Source organism: Lepisma saccharinum, chromosome 3 (assembly GCF_977018435.1).
Source record: "Lepisma saccharinum chromosome 3, izLepSacc3.1, whole genome shotgun sequence".
NCBI lineage: Eukaryota > Metazoa > Arthropoda > Insecta > Zygentoma > Lepismatidae > Lepisma > Lepisma saccharinum.
In genome coordinates, this window is record NC_139231.1 from 41,190,265 (window position 1) to 41,204,852 (window position 14,588).

Below are 14,588 nucleotides of genomic sequence, written 5' to 3' on the forward strand. Positions count from 1 at the left end.
CCATGAATGGAAGCTATTAATGGTCAAATGGGATTCTTAATTTTGAAATGAACCATTTACATAAAAGATCAATCAACTATGCATCTTCCAGACTAGTTTGAATTAATGATCCTTATACAAAGCAGTTTTAGTCATGGATTCTTCTAGATCAATATGTCACCTTTTAGTCTATTGAATCATGTTGCAGAACAGAATTCTTGGAACTTTTCTCTCACCAAACTGCGAAATCTATAACAGAGGTTAACTGTTTCAGGGTACGATTACCTTTAATTTAAATACACTAGACTTACTTCAAACATGTAATGTTTAGAAGAATGGCAAAATTAGAAGATAGACAGCTTCTGAGGAAGATCATAAATACATCTAGTTTATTCACTTCAGAACTGTTTAGTAGCACCATCTACATTTTAAAAAAGTAACAAAAGCTGTTCAAAACTAAGTCGGGAATTCCAATGCAAAGAGTTGTTAAAAATTAAAAATTTCATACATAGACACATTTGGTATGAAGCCATTAATTCTCAGAGAAAAACATAAGCGTAAGATTCATTCATTTTGGGAGCAAAAAAAATGGTAATATGTCCTTGAAAGTCTGCCAGGAGCGACAACAGTCACAGATGTTTGCTTTTAAAATGATTAAAAACAAATGAACCTTGAAGTCTTCTCGGAATTCAACACTTCAACACACCTCACGCACATATGTATACATTTACACACACTGACACAATGGCACGACGCATGAACACAATACATACAGAGTTTTGACGCACTATATGACACGATATCTTTTTTCTTAATAGAGCACCAGCAATATGGCGAGTTAAGACTTAAATAGCACAAACGATACTTTTCTTGTTCTTTACATGAACTGTATGGAATTTGTTCTCATAGTAAGACGGCTTCGTCAGTCTATCTTTCGGTTCCTTCCCTTTTTCGTCTTCCCAGAGGAACGTTTTTTACCTTTGAGAGGGCTCACTTCACAACTGCACCCGCTGCGCACTTGAATGTAGTCCAACCACCATTCCGAACCAGGCGTTGACAACGACGTTAAGTTGAAAGAGTCTTTTCGATAGCTCGAACTCGACACGTTACGCACTATCGCGTAGGAGTATGAGTATCTCTGCACACAACGCGATTGGTTGTGCATTCGGCGGTCCATGAATCGACATGGCTGCCCGACGAATTCCGGTTTGCACGACACCTCGTGGAAAGTCTGTCGCACGTTACCGTTCTTGTACAATTCCACGTACATTCCGTCCATGTTTTTGCCCCCCTCGGGCTGCACATTTTCCTCGTCCACGGGGCAACACATCACTGGCTCCCCGTGTTCGCTCTCCCTTTTCAGCATGCGCTCCATCTCCCGCCTATTCCAGCTTCGACGGTGGCTCTCCCTCTCGTCTGCTAACCTGAAAGAGAGAAAATACATTTGTTACTAATTACTGTTAGTTGAGGCACCAACCAATGTGATCAAAACAACCTATAAACTGATGTCGCTGTACACAACAGAACGACATGAAATAAGGAGCATAAAGTGGCAAGGACATGTACTGCTTTGCAGGATTCTCTGGAGTAGCGACGCGCAGAGGGGAAAGCTTGTGGGCGGGGCCAGACCAGGTGGGGAAGGGTGCGGGATGATAGCAACGAAGTGCTGAGCGGTGTAACGGTCGTAAAGCAAAACGCTTTATGCTGCCAATTTCTTCTTTTATTCTTAACAATGGCCAGTGTATTGTTTTACACAAATAATATTGCACGTTTATTTGTCTTTTGATGTTACGAAGAACAGAAAAAAAATTAAAACAAATTTAAACATACATTTTCAAAAAAATGCAAATAACCACAAACTATGAAACATCATGTATCAAAATGTGTTTTAAAGAAGTCTGAAAAACATGTTTCAAACACTTTGTTTTAAACATTTGTAAAAAAAAACAAGCCATGTGTTTTAAACTTTTCAAACAAGATGTTGTCGAACACATTCAACACTATGAGGCGCTCTCCTTGATGCAGAGTTCCCCTAGACTTGCGAGCTGAGATGCTTACTACGGAACTACTGGACCGCGAATGAGCCCCCCTCCCGTGGATGCCCCTCCCCTCCGCGCGTTCATTGGACGAGGCGCACACCCTTCAACATGCGCACAGAACGCGTTCGCGTTCTCTTACTCCAGAGAATCCGGGAAAGGAATAGTGTGAAGGAGGTAGGTCAAGACAAAGAATAAGGAAGACACATTCCAGGAAGATTTGGAACGACAATGTAGAAACGCATCTAAAACAGATGGGAGTGAAGCGATGGGAACAGACAAGGTGGGCAGGGCTACAAGATCCGTCGAGCACCATGTGGTCAAGTATGTAAGAGAATGTCATCGTCAAAAGAACCACGGAAATACAAGTATAATACATGAGGTCAATATGTGTGCTTTGAACCGGGGTATGACTGACTGCAACACCGGCCATCAGAGAGCAGCAATGACCATTTGCTTTTAAAGATGGCTGAACTGTGTTTGTACAATAATAAACTAAGAATAAGAAGAACAAGGTTAACGCGCAATAATAACACCGAGCTTCACACGGCACTCGTCAAGCTTTGAAACTAATGGAAGGTTCTTAAGGGGGAGAGAGACAATTTCCCCTGGGTCTTTCTCGCTGGGGCAGCTGCCGATCACTGTTGCCAACTTCGCTCTTTAGGAGCCAGATCTGGCTCTTTCGTGCACTCGTTTGGCTGTGAACTGTCGCACCCGCCCTCTGGCCCACTATGATGCCACCACTGGATCCGGCCTATAAGACCAACTTTTGCCATGAGTGTACATTTTGCACGTCACGTGATATTCATATACAGTATACGCTGCGTCACCCACCCCCTTTAGCCTCCCCATTATTTTTATATATTGTGTCGTGTATAAGGCGAAGATGACAATATTGTTATCCGGGAACCCTTCCTTTACTTTCGATATCATATGAGCATCATTGGATTATTGAGATTGGTGATGCCGCCAAATCTAGGCGGCGAAAACTAAGAATAAATTTGCCATCACATTACAGCTAACGGTAATAGCAGCGCCCCCAGTCACTCCTCTGACATCAAAAATTACCCTAGGAGTCACTTTATGCAGCCTTCGTTAATCTAGCTCCTTGAAAGTTATCTTTAGCTCTATTAATGGTGAAATTTAGATCTTTTATGCACATCAGGTTTGGTAACACTGCCAGGATGGCCGTAGGAGGCAAGGAGAAATACATTAGGTTTATGGGACCATTATTTTATTCGTTCTCTCGAAAATATCAAAAATTCAATGACGTAGAAAAGTACATGGACGGAAAAGGGCACGTTGAACTATGTCATAGTAGTAGGAAATGTCGAAACTGCCATTTAATAGCCGGAACTTGAAGTTGATTTCCCATAAGGAATACATGGGATTCTGTAAATACTTACAAATCATATTTCTCAAACATCGTGTCTAGCTTACTAATCAACTTGAAAAACTGTTTCCACTTGCAACATGGAGAGAAATTCATACTCTCTTGCATACTGAACCCTTTTTTAAATAGCAGTGTCCAATCCGACTATATTGAAATAAATGCACAAATGGTGCGTAATTGTCCCTCTTCGCCTTAATGATGTGCTTCTAACTAACTAACTAACTAACTAACTAACTCTCTAGCCTTCTTAAACCCGAAGGTTCATGGCTGCAGCAACACAGGCCTTCCATCTTTCCCTATCTTGAGCAAGTTCTATATACTCTTTTCCATCCCTACCGATTTCCCTTAGGTCCATCTCAACGTTGTCCCTCCATCTTCGTCTTGGCCTTCCTACAGGTCTCTTACCATCAGGTTTCCCAACAACAATCCTGTAAACTCCTCTTTCCTCTCCCATTCGTGCCACATGGCCTGCCCACCTAAGTCTTCTTGATTTAATCATTCTAAGAATATCTGGACATGAATACAAATTATGTAGTTCTAAATTATGTAACCTTCTCCACTCACCTGTCTCCTCATCCCTTTTAGGTCCAAAGATTTTCCTAAGGATCTTATTTTCAAATACTCTCAATTTATGTTCCTCTTTCAATGTAAGGGACCAAGTTTCACATCCATATAATACTACAGGCAAAATTACTCTTTTGTATATTTTAACTTTTAGTTTCTTAGATATTAAACGAGAAGACAAAAGTTTATGAAGAGAGAAGTAACATGCATTTCCTGAATTAAGCCTACTTTTTATTTCCTCTTTAATATCATTTTCATTTGTTAATATTACTCCTAAGTATTTGAATTTGGAAACTGGTTCAAACGAGTTGTTATCAATAATTAGATTTTGATTATTACCTAACATTTGGTTTCGGCCTGTAACCATATATTTAGTTTTCTCTTTGTTAACTTCCAAACCTATCTCTTTAGCAGTTTTGAAAAATATTTTAGCATTATTCTTAATTGTATTCACATCATCCCCCAGTAAGTCTACATCATCTGAATATGCTAACAACTGAGTCACACCATTTAATTTTAGTCCTTCTTTACTTTCTTTTACCTTCCTAACAGCATATTCTAAGGCAAAATTAAAGAGCAATGGAGATAATGCATCTCCTTGTTTTAAACCATCATGAATTGTAAATCAGTCAGACATATTAATACCCACACGAATTTTACTTTCTGTTTCACTGGTGCATATTTTTATCATACTAACATGGTTCTTAGGTATTCCAAACTCTACTAATATATTATATAATTTATCTCTTTTGACCGAATCATATGCTTTTTTGAAATCAATGAATAGCTGATGGACATTTTGATTATATTCCCACTTTTTTTTCAAGTGTCTGTCTGATGTGAAAAATTTGATATGTAGTTGATCTGTTACGTTTAAATCCACATTGATAATCACCTATAATTTAATTAGCATATGGGGTTAGTCTTGTTAAAAGAATGTTAGATAATATTTTATATGTTGTTGAGAGTACAGAAATTCCACGGTAATTATTGCAGTTCATTTTATCATCTTTTTTAAACACAGGAACAATTATGGATTCTTTCCACTGTTGAGGGATTTCTTCTTTATTCCATATTAAACAAATTAATTTATGAATTTGACATATTAATGAATTTATACCATATTTAATTAACTAAGCTGGTATTAAATCCATGCCAGGTGCTTTGTTATTCTTTGACCTTTTAATAGCATCTTTAACCTCAGTCAAGTTAGGTTCTGGAACTAAAGGTTCTGCTGTGTGGACTTCATTTACTTCTGATTTATCTCCTACATGGACATTTAAAAGGTCATTAAAGTAGTTCTTCCATCTATTTAGAATATCGCTTGTGTCAGCTAGAAAATCACCGTCTTTATCTTTTATCAAGTTTACTTTAGGTTGCCACCCCTTTCTAAACTCATTTACATCTTTATATAAATCTCTGATATTTTTATTTTTGCTGTTTGTTTCAATTTCGTTAATTTTGCTTTTCAAGTAATCTCTTTTTTACTTCTAAACGTGCGGTTAACTTCTCGCTTTATTCTATTATAATTGTTTAGATTTGTATCATCAGAGTTATTTAACAACCTAAGTCTAGCCTGATTTCTTATTTCTATTAGATTATGACATTCATTATCAAACCATGGCTTACTTTTTCTCGGTTTATGGTATCCTATACTTTCTTTAGCTGCTGATTCTATTGCATTTATATTTTCATCATCATTTAAATCCTGCAAAACATCAAATCTATTTGACAGTTTAATTTGGTAATCTTTCTTAATTCTTTCATCAGTAAACTTTCCTGTATCAAATTTTAGAACTTTTAGAATTTGTTGCTTATGATTTATCACTGAGTCTTTCTCTTAATTTAGCAATTACTAAATAATGGTCACTGGCACAGTCAGCACCTCTATGTGCACGAACGACAATTATACTAGTATGCCTTCTCTTATCAATGAGAATATGATCTCTCTGATTATGAGTTTTACCAAAAGTAATCAACCTTATACCATCATCACTTAATTCATGAAGACTTTCTTTACCAATCGTGGGTTTAAATGTCTCTTCTTAGACAATCTGTGCATTACAGTCACCTAACAGAATTTTCGTATCATACTGAGAAAATTTATCAAAGACCTGTTCTAACTCTGCATAAAAATCATCTTTAGTATTATCGTCTTTATCTTCCGTTGGTGCATGTATGTTTATTAAAATAATTTTACACCACCTACCCTGTAAAACTGCATATGATATCCTATCATTAATAAATTCTACTGTTTTAAGAGCCGAGATAATTCTATTATTTATGAAAAAGCCTGTTCCAGAATTATGATTTTCAGTACCACCATAGAAAAAAGTATATTTTTTAGTTTTACAATTCCCTTCTCCTGGCCACCTAACTTCCTGGACAGCTACTACATCTAATTTATACTTAACTATCTCATTAACTGTACACTGAAATGCCCCAGGCCGGTAAAGGCTCAGAACATTCCAGGTGCCTAATTTAATATCCTTATTCCTAATGCAGATCTTATCCTTAGTCCAGGGACCTCCCAAAGTAGTCCCCACCCAGAGATCCGAACGTCAACTGAATGAATCGGATACTCTTTCTTTGCTCTAACCGATAAGTTCAACCGATGAATCGGTTACAATTCGGCAGTGTGGCTCGCAGTGTGATGATGTGCTTCACGTTTCTAAACTTGCATCGAGTGCAGTGGTTGGATGAGACAGAAAATGTACTGAAAAACGGAATCTCATATCCATCAAGCTCATATCGCGCTGATCCGCCATGAACACTTTCACGCTCGTTTGTACTTAATAATTTAGTTGCAGATATTGCAGTTGTTAACATTAGTGATGGGCATAATCGATTACTTTATTAATTCGAGATATTTGATCTTTTTTATCAATCATCGATTATTCTAAGAACATTTCAAACTGTCCGTAGCCGAATTGTAACCGATTCATCGGTTGATCTTATCGGTTAGAGCAAAGAAAGAGTATCCGATTCATTCAGTTGCTGAATCGAGTGATTTGAGTGAGTGAAATCGTATGGTCCAAATCTACTAGGTACATAAGGTTCATTTTCCATGCAGTTAAGGAGAGAAATGAACTTAATGTCAAAATGGAATAAGGATCAGAAACTGCGATTAAATGTTAGTGAACGATTATCTTTCAGTCAGTTGAGGTTGAGTTAGCGGTGAGTGGGTTGCTACGCGGTGTGCTCTCCTCCGGTTCTTTTGTGAGCCTCGTCGCAATTTACGTGGGAAGGATGTGTGTTCTCTTTTGCATGGGTGAGTGGGATTGTAGACTAGTACTGGAATTGCTCTACGATTTTGTAATCTATGTTCGGATGGAGTAAGCCGTAATTTTTCTTTTAACGCTTTTGAACCGAAGAACATCAGTTGGGGGAAGGGGGCAGTCGGCTAATAAAAATTTTAAAGAAAAAAAAACACAAGGCACACACATGTAGAATCAAGTCCCAAGCTATGAAGGAAGATCCTATTGACACTACCAGGATTGACCACCAAAATTCTCCCTACCCTTTCATTTTTTTGTCGCGCTTTCACTGTCCTACACGGTCACATAATAAAAATCAAGAGCCAATATACGTTATGATTTCACTACTATTATTATTTTATTCGGTTATTTTTCAATGGGTCTTGTCAGTAGCGGTGATTGGGTGCAAACACTGGGTGGGGGGGGGATGTAATGTTATTTACTTTACGTCGTTTTGCTCCGAATTTAGGTCAATTGTGACGACGAGGATGAATACATGGAACTGATTTACAGTTGTGGGGAACACCCACACGTGTACCTGGGCTCGAACCTGGAACCGCCGGTGATTAGATCGGGAGCCCACCACTAATCGCCCTCGACACTGAGACGTAACAGTGTTAACAGTGTAGATAGTCAAAGTTGTAAGCGCAATGCTCGTGTCAGGACAAGACCTTCCACTCGAATGATTTCATCCCAGCAAAACCGCTCCTTATATAGTTTTGTTCGCTGCGCATGCGCAAGCACTATCGATTCATTCAGTTCAAAATCACTTCCATGATCGCTTTCAAATTATTCATCATCCATGATCGCTTTAAAATCATTCCTATTCCATAATTCACTTCAAAATCACTGAATTATTCAGATATATATATTATTTTCTCTAACAATCGATTGTATTTCGATTATTCAAATAATTCGATTATACCCATCACTACTTAAGACTAGGCAGGGCTGTAGTCCTCTCTGCTTAACCGTAATTAATAAGAGTATACCTTCTGCCACTGTCATTTCGATTATATTTACTTATGTAATTTTACCATTACTTCAGTGGGCTTAATACTGTATTATGATTTCACGTGATAGGGAACATAATGTTGAGAAGGTCTACAAGTTGATAATATGAATTAGAATTAGAATAGAATTTATTTCAAGTATGAGCCTTTACAGCTGTGCATACCATACAAGGATATAAAAATTTAGTACAATTTTCCTACACCTTCCCTCCTCTCAGTCTACTTCCACATTCATACTGCTTGGGAGTTCACAAACACCGTCTTTCACTTCCATTCTTTCACTACACTTGCACTGTTACTTGAGTGATTCCTAAATTTTCTCATATTAATTAATTTATTTAGTAGCCCCCTTTCACACATTTTCGCTATCCTCACTGAGCTTCTTTGCTCTCTTTGCCCAGACATAGTGTAGGAAAGTTCCCAGATTCCTTATTTGCGCTTCCCCCCCCCCCCCTCTCGGTCTGATAATATGTCAAGATACAAGATAACTACTATGCTGCAAATGACTCTAATTCAAGAGTTTGTGCAAAACAAGTATCATGACGTATGAAAAGAGACACTTTGTGGTATTTTCGAGTAGACAGGTAGAAACAGCTACAGAAGAAGACTTTATCGCTCAATTCAAGTGGAGCGTTCTTCAAATTATTATATTTTTCATTTTTTGTGATATTAGTATTATGAAAAACTCAATATGCTGACCAAGGCAGTAATTTATTTTATTATAAAACATAAACTAAACGTAACGTTTCAACCTTCTAGCAAGGTCTTCTTCAGACTCTGCACCAAGTACAAATGTAACAAGGTACAAAAACAGGACGATGTATATACACAAACATTGCTCCCCTCCAGACTATTAGAAAGTTGTTCTGTAACATTCTAGCAGGTGGCTTTCCCTTGTCAACTGTACTTTCACCTAAAAGGCTAAAAATATTTACTTCCATCTAGAATGTGGTTGAACTCTTTATCTCACGCTCTTTTTCCTTCATTCTTCTTCCTTCTTCTCTCCTCTTTCTCTCTTGTCCTTTCCACTCTTTCTAACACCTTCTTCCATTCTTTGTTTAACTTCAGTCCCCCATTTCAGTTCATTGTGTCTTCTTCACCTTCCTTCTCTATTTCCTTGGCCTCCTTCCATTTTCTCACTAGTATTCTCTTCTCCCTTCCTATCTGCTTAGCATCATCCCACTCTATGTCATGTCCTGTTTCTCTCGTGTGTTTAAATATCGCATTTCTCTGAAAGGCTGAAAGACAGGTTGAAACAACATAGGGATGATGTACGACTTAAGAGAGAGGATGGATCACCTTTTCCGCATTCGCCCTTGAGCAGAGTACACCCTAACATTTTTGTTAATTTGCCGCCTTATCAATTAACTAATCGACTCCTTTATCGGATAGCAATCGCAACGGCTTCTAGAGCGCCCCTTTTACTTCTTTATCGAAAGAAGAATATATGAACCTTCCATGCAATTATATCAGGGCAGACTCTGCTGATTGTGATCCAACTTCACAAATCTTTTCAGGGATCTTGGTAAGCACTTTCATCGGAAAGTTGCGGAATTCGTGGAAGGCAATTTTCAGCGATTTTAAATGCTAGGTTTCAGGACAGACTATTTGCTCAATCATTGTGGGTTCACGGTTTCCTTTTTCATTAGGTCTTAAGAAAGAACGTCGTCAAGACAGATAAAAACCGAGCACGACCTACGGCCTCCTAATTTTAGCAAACTAGATTATTGGAATTATTATTGTTGATTCAGTCAGTAGGTATTGAAACAAGTTCGACCGTGGACAACTATATTAAAATACTGTACACATTACTATATGGGAAATGTGAAAATGTCGGGAGATAGGTCAAGACCCTTCCAGGACTGTAAAGCCACGGGTTAAAACGTTAATGCATGCATAGTGAGCCCCCTGGATGGAGTGAAACCTACTGTGAATTTGTCTTGGACCAACCTCCTTGCACATTCAAATATCCTGCACAATACATTTTCAAACACCAGTCACTTTTAACATAGTCCAGGAAGAAAGGAAAAGCAGAAAAGTAAGAGAGAAAAGAATGGAGGGACGTGAAAGAGACTGGGAGAGGAAAAAGAAGAGGGAGAGATGTAGATAGAAAGAAAAACAAAAAGAGTGTGTGAGAGAGAGAGAGAGAAGGAGAGACAGTGAGAGAGAGAGGGGGAGGCAGGGAGATGTAAATACAGACAAAAGGAGAGAAAAGGAAAGACAGTGAGAGAAGAGGTGAGACAGTTAAGATATATGTAGATATAGAGAAAAGGAAAGGGAATGAGAGGAGAAACAGAGAAAGGGAGATATAGAGAAGAGACAGAAATGGAGAGACGTTGTGTGGAAAAGCGAGAGAGAGAGGAAGAGGTGTAGATATAAAAGGAAAGAGAGAAACAAAGAAGAAGATAAAGTGAGATAGAGAGAAAAGGAGAGAGAGTAAAAGGGACCCAGAAAATATGATACAGAAAAATGAGAGGGGGAAGAGAGAAAGAATGAAATGGAGAGGAAGATGGACAGAAAGTTGACAGTGAAGAATGTGTGTGACAACTATAAATATCATAACCAACACAGCTCAGTATCTCGTCCACCCGTGAGCCTATTCAAACAACGTGTCATCACTGCAATTGATGAAGGTGGCCACTGAAAATTATGGACGTAGTGCATTTACACAGTAATTTTAAAACTATTTTATAGCCACGCTGACTTGAGCCAATTTTTAGTGTATTAGAGATCTACAAAACGTATTCCCACAAACCACCAAGAAGTTGATACTGGCAGAAGAGAAGCTTGAAATCTCTTGAGAGCGACATAGCATTGAGCTCTCCGGTGGTCGAAACCAGAAACACGAACACCCTGCCTACTTACCAGTCCGAGTCGGTTTCCTCGTTCCTGGTCACTCGTCGTCTTCCGAAGTGTTCTGAATGAGAGTTCTGAAAGGAGGACCCAGGACACACACAGGCGGTTAGGGAGAGCACCTGCAACCAATAGAAAACGTTCGTTAGTACCACAAGGTCTACGTCACATTCAAGCATAGTGATTCATACAGTGGCTTTAATGTTAATTCAGCTTTACTTACAGAATCATTTGTAATATAATCTCTAGAAACTGTATCAAGACTAGCTCTTCGCAATATCTAAATTCCGGGTCTGTCTCGGTATCGAATGGAAGACAAAGACGAAAGAAAAATGCAGAGAGAGAAATACAACAGGAAATACAAATAAATAATAGAAGCGGCCCAACTCTCGATAACCTACGAATAGTAAGATTTTAATAATTATCATTATTATTTCTATCGAGCATGGTACAATTAAGCCTATGTCCATGGTCGTAGGTAGGACAAATTATCGGGGGGGGGGGGGTTCAGTCATAATTGTCCCCATGGACATTGCCAGAAATTAGAATAATAGAAATAATAATTAAAATGTCATAATAATAAACCAGTTTTATACCAAGATAATAATAATAATAATTATTATAATAATAATAATTATTATTATTATAATAATAATAATAATTATTATTATCAGCTATTATTATTATTATTTTTTTTTTTATTGCTGTTATATCCTGGACGAGAATTAATTAATCCAACAGATGAGTGAATTTACAGCAGAAGGTGTTTTTTTTTTAATTTTACGTTTCATACTGAAATGCACAGTTATTAATACTTTGTTATTAAATTTTAGATACCTTCAAGAAAAAGCTTTAAAAGTTTGATGCAAATTTTTCATCATAAAGTTTTTGTTGTTTGACCTGTCATATAAAACTTAATTTTGGGAATTTTGAAAACTGTCGAACCAGTTATTCTTTTTTAAAAAAACATAGCCCTGTGCATGTATTGTAACCTCAATTTTTCAATATAAGGTAGTTTTTCTCTTTTTTATTCTGTTCGAATACTAACTAACTGAACTTTATTTCTGTTGATAACAATAAAAATAACACACGTTCTGCTATTTTGTAATTTGCAATAAACGCTGGACCTGTACGATCCCATTCCCGACACTCATACATGTTCCTAACGTACCAAACAGCATTATGTACAACCACTATGCACTGTATATGCAAGTATGTGTTTTATGGAACTGCACATAGGTTAAATGTATGTTATATCGATTTGCTGGATAGTGAACGTAACGCGGTATGAAGCTGGAGATCCTAGGTTTGAACTATCAAGGGAGGATTTTAAACCTTATAGGACAGGGAATTTAAAAATTCGAAAGGGAATTTTGGGATAATCATAAGGGAATTTTGTCTAACCCAGGAACAACACTAGAAAGGGACAGCAGAAGTGAGTTCGTGGATGGGATGCGATTCCGAGAATAAAATTCTGTTTCGCTCAAGTTTCAGAATTCCAAATGTATGAAAATTCTAGCTTGATCGTTTCAGCATTGTCTCCCTGTTGTATTTTTGTGAAGCTTCGAATAAATTTTTGAAAATGAGTTGCAAATTTTGGTTTCTGAACTTCCATTCATCTAATATGCCAAAAGTTTCTGTCTCCTAAATAAGGCCATGCTATAATATTTGTTTCAAAACAAATGAATATGATGAATGAATATAAATATTGACAGTTCATATTAATTTCATAACAATCTTCCATTCATAATTACTTTTGTGCTAATGTTGGGCTTCTATTTTCAAATTTGACAAATTACTATCAAACTGTTATTGCTTCCTTAGTTTCATTTTAAACAATACGGATACTTATTCTTAGTGAAAATAACTTATTCTATCCACAATAAATTGTGATTTAGTCATCCTGAAGTTATGACGAAATTCACTTAATTGAAGCTGAATAATGTCACTCCACGTGTCTGTGAAACTCGTACTGAACCATTAGCACTAACTTGAGTTGCGGCATATTAACAATGTAAATTGACGAAATCACACAACAAAAGTATCTATCTCCTTATAATTAAAGCTTAAAACTAACAAAAAAAAAAGTTTCAAACCGCAATTGGAATTCGATAAATGTTTATAAAGGCACAACAGTAACTACGTGGAAAAGTCCTTTCTGCAACAAACTAACCAAGATCACATCATACCCACACTTCAAGGGTTGGTAGCCAACTGAGGACGACAGTTAGTATTGTGTAACATCAGGTAGTTTTCAATAGAATGGACCTTTCACTCTCGAATTATAAGGGTACGAAACCTACTTTCCCAATATCAATTTTGGGATTTTGGCCAAGCTTTGCATTCACTTGGACCACTGTGCAGTGTTTTGAACAACTGTTGATTTGATTTAAATTGTTTACTAAACCAACGTGAAGGTTGGGCCCTTTAGACACTCACCTTACATTACGGTCATGGTTTTAACAGGGGTAAAAAAAAAACGAGAGGAGGGACAGATGTAAAAGAAGTGACAGGAAGAAGATAAAACCCGTTTGAGGAAGCGAGTGAAAAGTGAAGGAGATACCGAAAGGGTAAAAAGAAAAGAAAACAAATGAAAACGAAAATCATGTAATAAGACCAGTGGCGAATTAACAATTTTCGCTGTGGGAGGGAGGGGGGCGATGTCGTCTGTTAGGTTCGCTGAAGGTTTATCGTGTGTTTTAGACGTTGTCTGCTGGGGTGATCGCTTACGCTGGATGACGATTTGTTGTTAGTTTGAGATGTTTCGCAGGGAAGATAACTTAATTTTAGACGTAAAGGGGAAAGACAATCACTATTAACTTATATTAACTGCAGTGACAATCACTATTCACTTATATTAACTGCAGTGCCGTGTTCAAGGTGGGGTGGTGGGGATCATAACCCCTCCTCTGGCCCAGAATTCCTTAAAAAAAAGTCGATGGCAGGAAAATATCGCAAAATGAGAACTGACTACTTAAAAAAAGGAAATCGAAAATCCTGAGCACGTCAATATTAATTGACTACTTATTTATAATTTTGGATGCCTCAGACATCGCCCCTCTACCCTCAATTAATCCGCCCACGATGAAGACAGTACGATTGTTAAATGGTGGAGGGAAGAGATTGAGTAACTCCTTGATGCTTGCTCTTTGTGTGCGACAACAGCGCCATCTAGCGTGTTTACAATGTCTTTGGCAGGAAGCAAGCTCTCGGATGAAGACACTTTCTCGAAAGTCATCCAGATAACCACTCTCCCAAGAAGCCGACGACAGAAAAACACAGCGGAATTTTACTCCCTTCGGTTATTTTTACGACACTTTTAACGGCTGAGGTTAGTCGCACGTTAAAGTGCTCCAAAGGGACATTTAACACTTTCTGGCGACAGATAAATGGGGGCAACCTTCGCCGGTTAGCCTTCAGCGCTCGCTTTAAAGCAACAACTAACTTCACTTACTGCTTCTTGGGTAGGTCTTCGTATGCTATAAAACATAAC

At 37.7% G+C, this 14,588-nt stretch overlaps 1 protein-coding gene across 1 annotated transcript in view; it reads right to left on the reverse strand.

Moving 5' to 3' along the window:
• Positions 1-345: 345 nt before the first annotated feature.
• The window catches only part of LOC145985752 (uncharacterized), a 238,193-nt gene continuing 223,950 nt past the window's right edge, over positions 346-14,588 (reverse strand). Inside the window, exons 3-4 of the mRNA XM_083119820.1 lie at positions 11,108-11,217; positions 346-1,403 (exon numbers count right to left, since the gene is read on the reverse strand). Coding sequence (XP_082975946.1) covers positions 902-1,403; positions 11,108-11,217 — 612 coding nt within the window. The 3' untranslated portion in view covers positions 346-901. The remainder of the gene's footprint in view (positions 1,404-11,107; positions 11,218-14,588) is intronic.